This window comes from Diceros bicornis, chromosome 19 (genome assembly GCF_020826845.1).
Source record: "Diceros bicornis minor isolate mBicDic1 chromosome 19, mDicBic1.mat.cur, whole genome shotgun sequence".
Classification (NCBI taxonomy): Eukaryota; Metazoa; Chordata; class Mammalia; order Perissodactyla; family Rhinocerotidae; genus Diceros; species Diceros bicornis.
Genome location: NC_080758.1, coordinates 16,805,176 through 16,822,373, shown reverse-complemented (window position 1 = coordinate 16,822,373; position 17,198 = coordinate 16,805,176). Strand labels below are relative to the sequence as shown.

The following is a 17,198-nucleotide window of genomic DNA, read 5'->3' as shown; positions in this document are numbered from 1 at the left end:
AGCTCTGCCGTTCTCTCATGAGGTGACCTTAATTCTCAGGCATGTCTCACACATTTACGTATTAATTTGCTAGGGCTGCCAGAGGGCTGCAGATTGGATGGCTTAAACAACAGAGATGTATTTTCTCACGGTTCTGGAGGCTGGAAGTCTAAGATCGAGGTGTTGGCAGGTTTGGTTTCTCCTGAGACCTCTCTCTTTGACTTACGGACGGCTGCCTTCCTGCTGCATCTTCACAGGGTCTTTCCTCTGTGTGTGCACCCCTGGTGTCTGTGCGGCAAAATTTCCTCCTCTTAGAAGAACACCAGTCAGATTGGATTAGGGCCCACCCTAATGGCCTCATTTTAACTTACCTCTTTAAAGGCGCTTTCTCCCAATGCAGTCACATTCTGACACACTGGGGGTTAGAGCTTCCACGTACTTTGGAGGGATTTAGGGGGACACAATTTGACCCCTAACAATTCATATATTTAACAACACTTACTGTGTGCCAGGCACTGTTCTAAGTGTTTCACATATTTCAACTCATTTAATCCCCGTAACAACTCTAGGAGGTAGGTAATATGAGTAACTCCACTTACCAGATGAGGAAACTAAGGCACAGAGAGGTTCGGTCACCTTCCCAAGGTCACACAGAGAGAAGTGGTAGAGGCTGGATTCAAACCCTGGCTCCCAGAGTCTGAGTTCTTAGGTACTAGCTCTGGCACTTCTTCTGTTCTGTAAAAGGTGATAACATGTGCGCCTGCACCTCAGGGCTGTTGTGAGGACTGATGAGAAAATGCATGTAAGGGGCTAAGCACACTGCTGGCACGTGGAATGGAAGTGTCTGCAAATATTAGCTGCTGTTATGATCAAGGGAGACACAGGGTCTGACCGATGGAGGCCAGAGTTGATGGTCCTGGAGAATAGCTGTGGGCACCCATTCCTCGTGATCCCTAGACTGGGAGCCTCCTGACCCCACTCTCTGTTTTGGTCCTGAGGTCTTCCCAGGGGAGGCAGCATTGCAGTGTGGCAAGATGACTGGGGTTGTTCGGGATGGAGAGATGTGGGCAGTCATCATGTCCCTCTGGGGCTGGGGGAACAGCAGAGGCCCGTGGAGGTGGCTGACTGGCTGGGCTCACGTGGTCTCTGTAGCTCATTCACCCACAAGGGTGCCCCAAACCTGCCTGGGGGGAACACTCACACTCTCCACTTCTCCCCTTGTGGGTCAGAGCCCGGGGTTGGGAGGTATTATAATGTCACAGTTAAGACTCCACCCCTAGCATGGAGCCAGATGACTTTGATGCAGGTTCCTGATGGACCACCTCCTAGCTCTGTGACCTTGTGGAACTCACGTCACCTCTCTGAGCTCATCTACAAAATGTGGCTAATGATAGAATCTCACTCCTAAGGAGGTCATGAGGGTTCATGAAGATGGTGAGTGTCGAGCACTTTCCACAGAGCCTGGCTCAAGGTAAAATGTTCTAGAAATAGCAGTTTTAAAAATTATTATTACCATCCTTTTTCATTCATGTATTCACATATTTATTGAACAGCTACTATGTGCCAGTAAAAACAAGACATTGTTCTCACTCTTATGGAGTTTACAGTCTTGTGGAGGAGAAAGACATTCATCAAATAAATCCTATAAGTAAAAACAGAATTGCAAACAAGGATTAAGTGTTAAGATCGAGAGTAAAATGAGCAGGGAAAATCTGACAAAGCTTCTCTGAGGAGGTGACATTTAAAATAAGACTTGAAGGATACGAAGGAGCCAGCCTAGTGAACCTATGAAGAACCAGGAGAGGCGTGTCCCAGACTGAGGGAATACCATGGAGGTGGGGGGTAATGGAAGTCTCAAGAAACTGGCTCCTGTGTGTGACAATGAGAAGAGTGACATGAGTGAGGTTGGAGAGAGCTAGAGAGAAAGAGGTGAGAGCAGGGACCTATATTTAGAATTTAGATTTTATACTACATAGAATCCCTCCAACGAGAAATCCTTGGAGGGTTTTGAGAGGGGAATGTATCGGTTAGCTTTTGCTGCATAACAAATAAATTCCAGATATGAGTGACTTAAAAGAAGAACCTTTTTGTGGTTTGGCAGTTTGGGCTGGACTCAGCTGGGACGGCTTGTCTCCGTCCCACATGGGGATGGCTGGCTTCTCTCTTGCGTTTGTGGCCAGCTGGCAGTCGGTGGTCTCACCGGCATGACTAGTGGCTGGCTGGCTCTCAGCAGGGCCAGTGGGAGTAAGTGGGCCACCTGTTGCTCATCACCCAGCAGGCTCACCCAGGCTCATTTATAAGGTGGTGTTCACAGGGTCACCGAGAGCAGGAAGAGAGCTAAGACCCGGCATGCGTTTAAACACTCTTCAAGCCTCTGCTTGTATCGTGTTTACTCAAGTCCCAGTGGTGAAAGCAAAGTGACATGGCAAAGCCTGGATTAAAGGGGTGGAGGGTGAGACCCCGTCTCTTGATGGCGGGAGCAGCACAGCCACATTGCACAGGGGCGTGTGTGCAGGAATGGGAGGAATTTGTGGCCATTTTTGCAATCTACACAGGGGCGAAGTGTTCTGATTTTAAGAGCACTCTGGTTGCTGTGAAAATGGGTTTCCAGGGAAACAGATGGGAGGCTGTCATGGCAGCCCAGGTGAGAGGAAGGTGACTTGCACTGAGGTGGTGTCAGCAGAGATGAAGAGGCGTGAATGGACTTGAGAGAGATTTGGGAGAAAAAATGGACAGAGACTTGCTGAGTGGTTGAATGGGTTGGAGAGAGTAAGGAGTCAAAGATGACTCCTGGGGTTTTGTCTGAGCTCCTGAGTGGCACCCTTCCCTGATATGGGCAGGGGGAACCGAGTGTTCAGTGTGGGACACCCAAGAGGAGGTGTCACATAAACCATTAGATATTCTAGTTTGCCTTTCAAAGGAGAGGTCACGATTTGGAGATAGAGATGTGAGTCTTCAGCATATATATGGTGTTTAAAGCTGAGAATTGGATGCTTTGATCTAGGGAGAGAGTGGTGAAAGACAGAAAGAGGAATCAAGACCTGATATATTAGCTATTTATTGCTGCATAACAAATTGCCCCCAAATTAGTGGCTTAAACAAAAAAACACTTATTATATCACCATTTTCTGTGGATCGGGAATTCTGGAGCAGCTTAGCTGGGTGGTTCTAATTTAGGGTTGCGTGATGCAGATCACACTCAAGCTGTTGGCTGGGGGTGAAGTCATTTGAGCTGGAGGATCCATTGCCAAGACAGCGCATTCACCTGGTTCTTAACTAGAGGTCTTGGTTCCCCACTGGTTGTTGGCAGGAGACCACAGTTCCTCACTACACGGACTCCTCAGTGGGGCTGCTTGAATTTCTTTACAACATGACAGCCGGCTTTCCCCTGAACAAGTGGTCCCAGAGAGAGGGAAGAAGCAGAAGCCACAATGCCCTTTATGACCTACCATTGAAAGTCACTGTCACTTCTGCCACATTCTTTTCACTAGAAGCAAGTCACACAATACAGCCCATCTTCAAGGGGAGGAAAACTGGGCTCCACCAAAGAGAGAAGTATCAAGTAATTTGCGGGTGTATTTTAAAACTACCACACCTGCTCTGAGGGTCCCCCACACTGAGAGAGGCCGAGGAGCCGGCAAAGCCGACCAAGACAGAGTGGCCAGTGAGGTGTGAAGGCCCTTTTGTCGTAGAAACCCCGAAAGGATTGTGTTTTAAGGAGGGAGAACAGTGTCAAATGCTGCCGGGAGGCTGAGTAAACCAAGGATAGGAAAGTGTCCCCTGGATTTTGTCCCATGGCTGTTGCTGGTGACTTTCCCAAGAGGGGTTTCTTTGAAACATGGTGGCAAAAGGCTGCAGAGTGAATGGGAGGTGAGGAATGAAGACGGCAGGTGTAGACAAACCTTCTGAGAAGTGTAGCTGTAGAAGGGAAGAGAGAAATGGGGTGGTGGCTGCAGAAGGATGCAGGGTGAAGGGAGGGATGTTTTTAGGACAGGAGACACAAGAGTGTGTTTTCAGGCTGGCGGAAACGGCCCAGCGGAAAGGAGAAATCAGTGACGCAGGACCGATGACGCAAAGTCCATGAGAGGACAGGAGGGGCGTGGTTCAGGCGGCATCCCCGTAGGAAACAGAGGGCACCCTCAAATTGGGTAAGTTTAAGAGGGCTTAACACAAGGCCTGTTTACAAAGATGCGGGCAGGATGCAGGGGAGCCACGGGAAAAGTGCAGTCTCCCGGCCTGGGGAGGTGAGGGGTGGGAGCAGTTTCAGGGACCTGGACAGAGAGGCGGGTGGAGAGGGCTACCTGGCAGGGGCTGTGACTTTCAGTCGTGGGCCACCACCAGCCCATGGCGACTGCAGAGAGGAAACAGGGAAGTAAGACTCTGACCTCACTCTCCACCTTCCTGTCTCCTGCCTCTGCTCCCCAGTGACCAAACCCACTGGGGCATCCACCAAGCCGGCCTCCTGTGCCACAGAGCAGCATGGAGAAGGGAGGCGAGTGGGTCTAGACGGGCAAAGGGGAGATGTGCAGCCGATGGATGCAGGGAACGGCAGAGGGACTGGCCTTGAGAGTAGGCGGATCACACCCTCCATTGTGTCAGCGGGGTGGCAGAAGGCAAACGCACGTGCCTGGGTTTGTGGCTTTCATGTGGGGAGTGAGGGCTTTCATGCCTGAAGGCTCCTGTTTCCTGAATGAAGCATGAGGGGACATCATCAGCTGAGAGAGAACTGAGAGGTGTGAGGAGGGAAGATGAAAGACGTACGACTGTCTCTGCAGGGAGCGGGGAAGCCAGCCCACTCAAGAGCTGTTGCAGGACCCAGGTCGCGCCGAGTGCCCTCTTGGGCTTTGTGGTCATAAATTTAAAGCTTAACTGGTCAGTGTAACTGTCTGCAGCAGACTCAGCTGGCAGACTCAGAGAGGGCACAAGATGGGGTTCGTCAGGGCTGGGGATTGCCGTGACTGCACAGCTAGAGGAGAGGGGAAACCGAAGGGGTCAAGCTTTCTGGCGACATGCCAGCCAAATAGCTACACGTGCACATACATGCAAAAATAGGCATGGACATTCTTAAATAGTGACTCTCATATACATGCTTGTGAATATCGTCTGCAGGCAAACAGCCAAATGGACGTGGGCATACACTTCAGTTACACATGTGGTAATCCCCACACCACACGGACACAGACGCCCATGGGTGCGGATATCCACGTGCATATTTGCAATCAGCTGCATGGTTTTGAGCAGGCATACACGTGGGTAAACATACACACCATGCATGATGCAGACATGTAGACAGATCTGCACACAGACCCCAGTGAAGAATGCACCTATTGAAAGGGGCCTGGGTGTCTGTGGAGATACACGCATTTGCCCATGTTCATTTGCAGTGGTTAATGTAGTGGTTACAAGCACAGACTCTGGAACCAGATGGCTTGGGTTCAAATCCAGACTCTGCTGTGCCACTTACTGGCTGCGTGGCTTTGACCAAGTTACTTAACCTCTCTGTGCCTCAGTTTCCTCATCTGTAAAATGGGGATATAAACGCACCTACTTGATGGGGTTGTTGTGAGGATTAAGGAAATTACACCACATTCTCCTGATCTGTCTCCCACCTCACAGGCTGCTCCTTCTCATGCGCCTTCACTGGTTTCTCCTCGTTGCCCAATATCTACACCTTGGCGTGCCCCAGGCTCAGTCCTTGGTCCTGTTCTCAAAGCTGTCTACACCCATCCAGTCTGACCTGGGGACTTCCACCCCTTGATCCTGCCTCTGTTCACTGTCCCTCACCCCCATCAGGATCTCACCTCCCTCTGTGCCTAGCGGCAATTCCCTGACCCCTCACTATGAGTACTCCCTTGCCTGCACCTTCCACTCCCTTGCCCTTCTCTTGCTTCATCGTACTTTGCAAAACTTCAAACTTGATTAAACCCAACTCTCCACGTGTTCTGTGCCTGCACCTGTGAACCTAAATGTGGCTGGAGAAACACACCGGGGTGCTGGCTGGTCTCGCTTTGCATTCATGATCACTAGCCTTAGATGGCCTTCCTGCTGCCCTAGGCCGCCCACTGTCCCCTCTCCAGATGACTACTTAATACCTTCTCCTCTCTCCTCAACCCTCCAGCCACTTGCCCCACATCCTCACTCTCAACTGACACTTTCTTTTTACATCACTGAGAAAATCAAAGCACTAGGAAAAGATCTTCACAGCCCTGGCCCCCACAGCTACCCACCCACCAGCATTAGTGTTCATACATACACCATATCTTATCAATTCTAAGATGCATCTTTGTTAAATCACATCTTAACATCTCTGAAATTGGAATGTTTCTCACAATCAACAGTTTAATTGGCATCACTTGTTCTCTCTAGGGTGATGTCTTACATTTGATGGCAGCTTAGATTTGATGAAATCCGGTACCCACACTCCCTGTTATTACCAAGGATGAACTGTCCTTGAACTAGCTAGGACCAGTCCCTCCCCTTGTGTGCTAGATGCCGTCCACGCTCATCCACTTAAGGACGTCACATCAGTAATTCTCTCCACTCTCTCCTGTAGAATCGTTTCCCCTCTTTTACTAGGTCATTCCCATCAACATGCTGGGTTTTTCTTCCCAGCTTACAAAAACACTCTTGACCTGTCTCACATTACTGGCGTATCCTTCCCATTAGAGCAAAACTCCTTGAAAGGGTGATCTTTGCTCACCGTCTCCAATTCCTCTCCGCTCTTTCTCTCTTGAAGTCCCTCCAGCCAGGCTTTCACTGTCAGCATCCAGTCCAGCTGCCCGTGTCAAGGTCACCAGTCGCCCAATGCAGTCACCGATTCTCAGGCCTCCTCTTCTTTGGCCTCTCCTCAGCATTTGAACACAGCTGAGCACTCTCTCCTCGGAACACTTCCTTATCTTGGCTTCCGGGACACTGCACTCTCCTGGGTCGTCTCCTACCTCACAGGCTGCTCCTTCTCGTGCGCCTTTGCTGGTTTCTCCTTGTTGCACAACATCTAAATCTTGAACCCCCAAAGCTCGCTCCTTGGTCCTATTCTCAGATCTGTCTACACTCATACCCTCAGTGATGGCATGTCACCTCCATGTGGATGACATGTCCCTGAACTAGGTGTTTGTAACCCTAATTGCTGACTCATCATCTCCCCTCAGATGTCTAATGGGCATCTTGAAGGTGACGTATTCAAGAAGAACTTCTGACTAGGGACTTCATTACACTTTGCCTCCTCCTCCCGTGAAGCCATGAGCCTCCTGAGGGAAGACACTGTGTCTGTCATGTCTTCATGCCCAGCACATACTACTAGATAAACAGCTGTTGGGTGAATGAATGAATGAATTAACAAGAGGACACAGAGTGAAAGGGGGGCTCAGGCTTTGACGGTGGGGGGCATTAAATTCATGGAATTTCGGAACCGAAAGAAACACCTCTTCAAAGGTGCAAAAGCAAGCTTCCCAGGAAAGCAGGCCTCACAGGAAGTGGAGGGGGAGAGAGAGCACTCCAGGCATGGGCTACAGCAGGGGCAAAGGCCCAGAGGCTGAAATGGGTGTGACTTGCTTTGGGGGGAAGTGTGCGCAGGTGGGCAATTCATGAGAAGTCAAGATTAGAGAAGTCTATTGGAGCTAAACTATTGAAACGGCTTAAAAGCCAGGCAAAGGAACGTGGGTATCAAGGTGTAGTCAGTGGGGAGAATTGAGGTGATGGAGGAGACCGAAAGAGCTCCAGAATTTCAGGTCTAAACAACTGGGAGAAATATATTGCACAAACAAGTGTTTCCTAAATACATGGGCTAATTTTAGATGGCACGTGACCATGGCGATAAATAACATAAAACCACATAGTGAGAATTATTCTCCTTTCAATTCTTTTGATTAAAGAAAGAGTAGGAGTATGATGCTAGTAGTTAACCCCTAGAAAGGGGCAATGTGTTAATATCTGCCCCTTTCTTCAAACAAACAAAACAAGTCTTGAGCTCAGAGATTTTTGGCGAGCAGTAGCATCCAGCTGAAATTTAATAGCCTTGTTTTGTTTTTGTTATACTTTTATCATCGCATATAGTTTGTGGCAAATGATACTGTTAATGATACAGTTTCTTTTTTCATTCATCAGTCATTCAGTAAAGACGTAGTGAGCCAGGCACTGTTCTAGGCACAGGGGACACAGCAGCAAACAAGACAGACTAAAATTCCTGCCCTCATGGAGCTTCCATTCTGGTAGAGGGTGACAGACAATAAACGAAATGGGTATGCACAATATATGGTGTAATCGTGGGGATAAATCGTATGGAGGAAAACCAGGCAGGGGAGGAGGATAGCGACTGCTGGGATTGGGGTTTCAATTTTAATTGGGTGATGGATGAAGCCCCCTAGAAGATGGCATTTGAGCAAAGATCTGAAGCTGGTGGAGTAAGCCTTGTGGCTATGTTGGGGCAGAGTGTCCCAGGCAGCGAGAACAGCAAGTGCAAAGGCTCTGGGGTGGGAACGTGCCTGGAATGAAGAACCACAAGGAGGCCAGTGTGGCTGAAAAAGAGTGAGTTAAGGGGGAGAGAAGTAGAATCCAGGGTCAGAAAGGGCTTCAGCTTTTACTCTGACCATGACAAGGAGTTATTAGAGGGCTTCGAGAAGAGACAAGTGACACAATCTGACTTAAGTTTTACCAGGATCCCTCTGGCCGCTGTGCTGAGAATGGACTCTAGGGAGTCAGGGGCAGAAGCAGGGAGACTTTTTAATTCAGGTGGGAGATAACGGTTGTCGGGACCAGGATGGTAACAGTGGAGGCGACGTCAAACCCTGGAGGTCTTTTCAAGATAAAGTTGATGGGACTTGCTGACAAATTCTATGTGGGGTATGAAAGAAAGAGTCGAGTTCAACGTGGCCTGAGGCCCTTGGCCTGAGTGGCTGGAAGGATGGAGGTGCTGTTACTGACGTGGGGATGAGGGCGGTGGGTTTGTGACAGTCAGGAATTCAGTTTTGGACATGTCAAGTTTGAAATGCGTCCTGGACAGCCAAGTGGAGCTGTAAAATGGGCAGTTGGATATATGACTCTAGGGTTTAAATACACGTATTTGCACTTAAGTCAGTTGACTGAAAGAAAAATAATAATAATAGAGGTAGTATAAGTGTATGGAGAAATCACTGAAGTTGCACAGGAGCGGACGATCTTGGGGAAACACTGTGGCAGGCGGACGAAAGCCGGAGGAGTTAGCGAGAGAGAGTGTAGGGGGGAAAAAAGCTGATCCCTCCCGTCCTGTCTCCTCTCTCTTCCACTCTAGGCCAGAAATGTGAGCTGTGGCTCTGCGGCTGTGCCTTCACCCTCGCTGACGTCCTCCTGGGGGCCACCCTGCACCGCCTCAAGTTCCTGGGACTGTCCAAGAAATACTGGGAAGATGGCAGCCGGCCCAACCTGCAGTCCTTCTTTGAGAGGGTCCAGAAGCGCTTTGCCTTCCGGAAAGTTCTCGGTGACATCCACACCACCCTGCTGTCGGCCGTCATCCCCAACGCGTTCCGGCTGGTCAAGCGGAAACCCCCATCTTTCTTTGGGGCGTCCTTCCTCATGGGCTCCCTGGGCGGGATGGGCTACTTTGCCTACTGGTACCTCAAGAAAAAATACATCTAGAGCCGGGCCCGGGCTTGGTGTCTGACTGTCGGTGTCTGTGCTGCGTGATTCTCACGAGCTCTCAGTAACGCACTGTCTCATGAACACTGGACAGCCCATCCCCGCCCCTTGTCTGGAGTAATTCTATCGTCAATGTGAAAACATTCCATAGTTTAGAAGTAGATGTCGCCAATGCCGTGAGTTGAGGCCATGGCTCTACTAAAGGAGAGAGTGAGTGTGAGAGAGAACAGAAACAAAACACAAATGCCTTTGCTTTTGATCCAAGCTCTCAAGATGGAACTGTGGGGACTGGTTAGGATCTGAGGTGAGTCCCAGGCCATTTCATCCACCAGGGCCCAGATTCTGGGAGGTGCTGGGGGCTTGGAGGGCCTGACCCCTTGCCTCCCCTTCCCTCTTGCCCAGGGAATTCTTCCACAAGACAAAGCCAACATCAGGACTCGACTCTTCTAAGTGGTACCTCCGGGTGAGGCTGGAGACCCGGAGACCCCACGGGAGGCCCCTGAAGATCGGAAGGGCCCTCTTTCTTCTCCTGGACGTGGACTGAGACAGCACTGCCTGGAGCCAAGGCAGCGGCACCCAACCACGAGGCCATGTCTGGGATGACACCACAAGCCCACTCTCTCATTCCCTCTTGATTTAGCGAGTGTGTTTGGTTTGGCATTTTTACCAGTAATCCCTGAGGGTAGCATCCATCATCCTCTTCCCACCTGGAGTTGAGTTTTCCCATCATGTGAGGAAGACTTTCAGTAAAAGCCATGTTGACCTTTTCTCAGAAGGTCAGCCCCAGCCCCAGTGCAGGTGTGGGTCTGGAGGTGGATGGACCTCGATCCCTCTCCTAACCTCCGCCAAAGCCATCTCCTTTAATGCCCACCTTTCCCATCACTCATGGGGTTCCCCCCGTGCCCCACCATGCCATGCAGGGGGGTCTCTGCATCCATGCTGGCCATCCTGGTTGTGTATCACTTTCCCGTGCCTTTTGCACGTTGGGAGAGGGTCCCGGTGTCACTGCCACTCACGCTCAGACACCACTGAAAGCCCCAATAAAGCATCCAGGAGGAGCAGCTGCTTTTCATTTCTAAAGCTGTGTCGTCCATCAAGCTCTCATTTCCAAAAGTTCGGGGCAGCGGGGTGGAGACCTGAGGTTCAGACTCAGTGCCCCACAAGAGCAAGCAAGAGTTGAGTTCAGGTCTCAAGCCGCTGGCTGTGGGGATGGCTTCTGGATAGACTTTGCAAAGTTCTCACCTTGATGTAAACCCACCTCGCTGGGACACAGTGCTTCACGGTTTACAGAGCGTGTCCACGACCATTCGCTCCCGTTAACCTGTACGTGGACCTTCAGGGGGCACCTGGGGCACATGCCCCCACAACTTCCCAGAGGGAAAAACGTTAAAATGCCCAGAGAACATTAAACCAGGAGTATAATCTGTGGAACATAAGGCATAGTTTTATTTATTTTTCAAAAATGTATAAGAATTTGCCCACGTTTGCATCAAGATGAAAAAGTAGCCAGGGCCAAGACAGGGCAAGCGTGGAACTCAGAGACCAGAGGCACCATCTGGCACTGGCCACTCCTTCGGCTACTCAGACATCCGCACAGACCCTCCCACTCATAATTCACTCCACTCGAGAACCAGAACATCACACTTAATTCTAACAGGATCAACGGCTCTCCTGAGAGGCAGGCGAACACCCTGTCTCCAAAAACGAGCCTCACGAAGCCCCGTCAGTCAGTAACGCCACTCTGGATGATGTGGGGTTCTCTTCTCGTTCCTCCTCTGGTTCTAGAGATCACAGGTATACCTAAATATACAGTAATACACAGATTAAAATGTAAATTCAACCATCACCAGCATTGCTTTTATACAGTGTGCCCACATACACAAGAAGCAAGGAGGGAAATACTCATGGCTGCTACAGTCCTCATTTCTGTAATTGATCCCAAGGACATTGTTGATATTTATAATTTCTCTTTTTTTCCACTAGCTATTCTACATTCTCTTTGCCCTTAGCCAGGACCTCATGGTTGGGGTATTTTCGCTGGCGAAATGGTTTAGACTTTGGTGATTCTTGGGTTGCTGTGGTCTTCCATTAATCTTTTACTATTGGACATGGAAGTACTACGGGGCACCCCAGAGAATCCTCTAGTTCCCATACATAGTCTCCCTTGCCACCACTGTAGCAGCAACCCAATTTGCCCCTGGTGATCAGGACCAATCACCCCAACCAGCAGAGTAACCTACTTCTTTGCCTGTAGTTTCAATGGTAGGAGGAGCTCCAAATGGCCGAGTGGCGGTCTGAGCTTCTAATTCAATTGATGTGCTCCTCAGTAGAAGCATTCCTCCCTTGGGGACTATAGTCTCTAAGACATCAAAGTCCAAAGCTCCAGGAATGGAAAGCAACATCTTTTTAATTGGTTTCTAATTGATGTCATAATAGTTTATAACATTGTGAACTTTTAGTTGTACGTCATTGTTTGTCAGTCACCACATAAATGCGTCCCTTCACCCCTTGTGCCCACCCCCCACCCCTTTCTCCCTGGTAACCACCAAACTGTTCTCTCTGTCCGTGTGTTAGTTTATTTTCCACATATGAGTGAAATCATGTGGTGTTTGTCCTTCTCTGTCTGGCTTATTTCGTTAACATGATACCCTCCAGGTCCATCCATGTTGTTGCAAATGGGACGATTTTGTCTCTTTTTTATGGCTGAGTAGTATTCCATCGTATATATATATATATATATATATATCACATCTTCTTTATCCAATCATCAGTCGAGGAACACTTGGGTTGCTTCCATGTCTTGGCTATAGTGAATAATGCTGCAATGAACATAGGGGAGCATAAGCCTCTTTGGATTGTTGATTTCAGGTTCTTTGGATAGATACCCAGTAGTGGGATAGCTGGCTCATAAGGTATTCCTATTTTTAATTTTTTGAGGAATCTCCATACTGTTTTCCACAGAGGCTACACCAGTTAGAAAGCAACATTTCTGTGAACGGGTTATTTTGTGCAATAGTGAGAGTAGTCACTCCTATTTCCACCTCAGCATTGCTAGATCCACGTATCCTGGGTGTGGAAGAAACAGCACTGTGGTTGGTACAAGGTACATACTGCATCCTGTAGGACAGCACCCCAACATGACAGTGTCTCACAGCTGGCACTATAATGGAGTCTTCATGGGCCATTTCAATGTTCTATGAGTCCAGCTGCTTCTAGATAATAGAGTACATGGTAAGACCAGAAAATTCCATAGGTATAATCACACTGCTGTATTTCTTTTGCTGTAATATCAACTCCTTGGTCAGAAGCAATGTTGTATGGAATACCAAGACTGGAACCAAGGTATCCACGGATGCGATGGTCAAAGAAGGCAAATCTATCTACAGAAGATACAAATTGCTGCTCCTTCCATGATGGAAGGGGTCAGTGTAATCAACTTGCCACTAGGTGGCTAGTTCCAATGGTGCCACATCAGGAATTCTGTGCAAGTTGGGCACTCAGTAGTGGTATTAACTAAATCAGTCTTGCAGTCCATGTTGTTGTATCCACTAGTAACTTCTAGCTCGATTACCAGGGCTATTTTGTATATGAGCCTATTAAGCAAGCACTAGGGCGGTTATGGAAAAGAAATGACCTACATCTACAAAACCAATCATCTTGTCCATCTATTTGTTGAGTCTCCTCTGCAGCAAGTACTTTTTGGGGGAATATCCGCATAGAACACAAATATCCTCTCCTTCTATGCCCGTTGTTAGAGGTCCATCCACATGCCTTCTCCCAAAGACCCCCTTGTTACCAATCCTCCAATCTTGTTCTTTCCGTTGTTCCTGATCATCTGGCCAAACCATCCGTTCCATGAATATGTGTAGATCCATATTTCTGGATTTCTGTCTCCACCTAGATAAAGCGGACAACCATATATACTGCTTGAAGTCCTGTTCGCTGAAAGGATTTCCCTTCTCCAGTGTGTTTCAGGGCATTCCTGTGGTGCCGCAACCATCCATTTCCAGTTGGCACCAGGCCTGAGCTTTTTCTTCTCCCATCAATCGATCATAGGGAATTTGCCACGAGGCCTTAGGTGTTAACTGAGGGAGAGGTGGCGATGTGGCAGGAATAGGTGACATAGTCTGAGCTGTTTCGCTTTCACCTGACGACAGAATGGTGTTGTGCATGCCTCCCTTTATGGCTTGACGGATCAGATGACACCCAATTCATGGTGGGCAGCTCAGGTCGCACAGTCACTTGGTGTCTCGTGGTCAGATGTTCAGTCTCTACCAGGGCCCAGTAGCAAGCCAGACACTATTTCTCAGTGGGACAACTGTTATTTGCAGAAGAGGACACAACTTTGTTGCAAATCCTGGGCGTGGGCACTGACATTTTCCGATTAGGGCTTGCTGGAGGCTCCCGGAAGCATGCTTATCTCACAGATGACTTAAACACCATTAGATCTGCTGGTCATAAGGATCAATTGGCAGACTATCTTGCACTGCAGCCTGAATCTGCCTTGGGACCCATTCAAAACTGGCATTCTTCTGGGTTAGTCAGTCAATGGTTTGGAGCAGCACACACAAATGGGTGTATATTGCCTCCCAAAACCAAAGAGAGCCAGCAATTGCTATGCTTTTTTCTTGTAGTAGGTGCAGCAACTTGTCTTTGACTCAGAGGGGATAACTTGACATTTCCTAACCCCTGGGGCGCGAGAAACTTCACCAAGGTGCCAGGCCTCTGAATGTTCATGGGGTTTATATACCACCCTCTGGCATGCCTGGGTCTTACTACAGCATCTGGGGTCCTTGCCATTTCCTGCTCCCTGGGTACGGCATGACGGCATCAATGTAGTGGGTCACTGTTCGTGACGGGGACGTCGGGATAATCAAGGTCTCTACAGACTAGACTATGACAGAGAACAGAAAAGCCGACAGAGCCCTACAGTAAGAAAGTGAAGATATCCAGCTGCCCTGCCGAGTAAAAGCAAATGGCCTTTGGTGGTCCTTACTAACTGACACCAAGAACAACATTTTCCATACCGAGAGCTGAATACAAAGTGACAGAGACTGTGCCGATTTGCTTTAACGAAGAAACCACATCCCATAAAACCGCAGTTTGAGTCACACCTGATGGAGTTCACAATAAAACACAATCCTTCTCCGAGACCCATCCATTTTACAGCACGGTGACTAGTCTAGTGGGGGGGGGGGCTGGGGGAGGAGTTGCAGGATCTTTCCGTAACCTACCTGAAGAGCCCTTGTACCTAACTAGGGAGACAGGAATGTTGGGATGGACTCAACGATGTATGATCTGCCCACTCGACCTACTTTCACCTCCACCACGGCAGAACCCAAAGGGAAACAGTATGAGAAATGTACGTTGTAGGCTTCCCATCCTTGCAACACAGAGGAGCATGTGGAAGGGTAGGGGTGGAGCTCAGAGGCAGCAGACATTGCCCAGCACACTAACCTTTCTGAACTTCAGGTCCCTCACCTCAGATACAGGGTTAAAAATTCACACCCTACTTACCTCAGAAGATTGCTTTGAGGAAGTCATAAGATGATGGCTGTGAATTACTCTGTTAAGACTGTACATTTGTGACAGGTTATTACTGTCATGGTTATTGATACAGAGGCAGGGGCTATTAATTTTATTGTTGTAGTGGATCCTGTGGGGCGCCACCTAAATGTCCCCTTCCGGAGCTGAGGAATGTGCTCCCCCAGCTGCTGGGAGTGTTGGCGGTTGACAGCTCCCAGCTGAGTCCCTCTGAGGCCATTGCCCCCGCCAAACGGAGCCCCCTCACTCAAGGTTATTCCACTTCCCCAAGACCAGTTTGCATCCAGTGATTGCTAGATATGGGGAAAGAAAGGCCGTTGCCTCATTTTAGGACGTCTCTGAAGGGACATCCCAGCTCCAGAGCTCCCCACGGGATCAGCTGATGTTCTGGAGCAACTGCATCACAGTTCAAGTTCTCCCCCCCGCCTATCCCGCTTCTCTCACTCCCCTACAGGTGATGTTCCCGAGAGCACTCCCCAAGAGCCTCCCGCATGTAAACCACATCTCAGAGTCTGTTTCTGAGGAAGCCAACCCAAGGCAATTACTGCAGTGCTTCGAGCACCCTCACACACATTCAACTCTTAAGGACACCCTAAGATGTAGAAAGGGCAGCGATTATAATACACATTCCTTGTTCAGATGAAGAAACTGAGGCTCAGAGACATTAAGTAACTTGCCCAAGGTTGCACATGAAGTCAGGGCAGTTGTGACCATTTCACCTCTGGAGACAAGGAAGAGATGACTGATGACTGTTGGGGACCCAAGGCTTTGAGCTGGGAGGATGCTGCACATCAGCCTCTTCTATCTGCTGGAGAACGAGGTCTGGATCCCTGGTGGGAGGACTAGAAGGAGGAGGATCCATTCACAAACACTCTGGTGCTATAGACTGAAGGTTTCTGTCCCCAAAATTCCCCTGTATGTTGAAATCCTAATCCCCAATGATCATGCGGGTGAAGCCCTCACGAATGGGATTAGTGCGCTTATAAAAGAGACCTCAGAGAGCTCCCCTGCCCCTTCCACCATGTGAGGACACAGTGAGCAGACGGCCGTCTATGAAGCAGGAAGCAGGCTCTCACCAGACACCAAATCTGCCAGCGCCTTGATCCTGGACTTCCCAGCCTCCAGATGGTGCAAGATAAATGTCTGTTGTTGAGCCACCCAGTCTATGGTATTTTTGTTACAGCAGCCCAAATGAACTAAGTCACTCCTGAAACACCTACCATGGGCCGGAATCATGAAATAGGACCCAGTCCCCATCCCCAGGGAGCCTCCAGCCTTGGGGCTGAAGAAATGAGCAATATTGCTCGAAGATAAGGGGAACTCAGGAGGCAGGATGGGAAGCAACTTTGGCCAGAGTGATAAGTGCAGGCTTTACCTGGGTTATTGGCGGGGGAGCAGGGTGGCAGGATTGATCAGCAGGAAGAGGGGGAGGTTTGTTTGGTCCTGCACAGACTCAGAGATGACTGCCCAAAGCAAAGACAGAGAAGCCCCATCTCAGTGTGGAGACAGGGAGGGCTTCGGTTGTTAGAAGAGCTGGCAATTCTTAGAATCTACAGACAGACTGTTGCCCGACTGAGCTGTGTCTCCACCAACTGCCTAACACACTGCAGCTTTTCCAAGGGCATCTGCGTGGAGAGAGCAAGGAGGCCAGGCCTGGAGAAACGGGCATAAAGAAGGAGATGGAGTACAGGGGTGGGCAATGCAGAATCCTTGGGGCGAATGCTGAGCTGTTTTAAAAGAGGGAAAAAACATCAGGGACTTAGAGCAAAAGTTCCGCTTTCTCCCAGGAATGGGGGAGTGGTGTAGACTGGCCCCAGGCTGTTCCCGGCCTTCACTCAGGGACCCGGATTCCTTCCATGCTGTTGTCCCACCTTCCTCTAGTGCACTGTCTCCATCAGCACGGTCCTGCGAAGCCCAGGTTTTATCTGACAGGAAAGGAACGAGAGGACAGAAGAGCACGCGTCCAGTGTTTTACGGCCTAGACTTGGAAGAGGGTCACCTCACTTCTGCTCACATTACATGGGTAAGAATTCAATCGCAGGGCCTCGCCCAGCGACAAAGGAAAT

The 17,198-nt window shown here is 49.4% G+C and overlaps 1 protein-coding gene across 1 annotated transcript in view; it reads left to right on the top strand.

The window, feature by feature from the left end:
- The window catches only part of GDAP1L1 (ganglioside induced differentiation associated protein 1 like 1), a 28,184-nt gene extending 17,070 nt beyond the window's left edge, over positions 1–11,114 (top strand). The window contains exon 6 of the mRNA XM_058562660.1: positions 9,245–11,114. Coding sequence (XP_058418643.1) covers positions 9,245–9,588 — 344 coding nt within the window. The 3' untranslated portion in view covers positions 9,589–11,114. The remainder of the gene's footprint in view (positions 1–9,244) is intronic.
- The last annotated feature ends 6,084 nt before the right edge of the window (positions 11,115–17,198 follow it).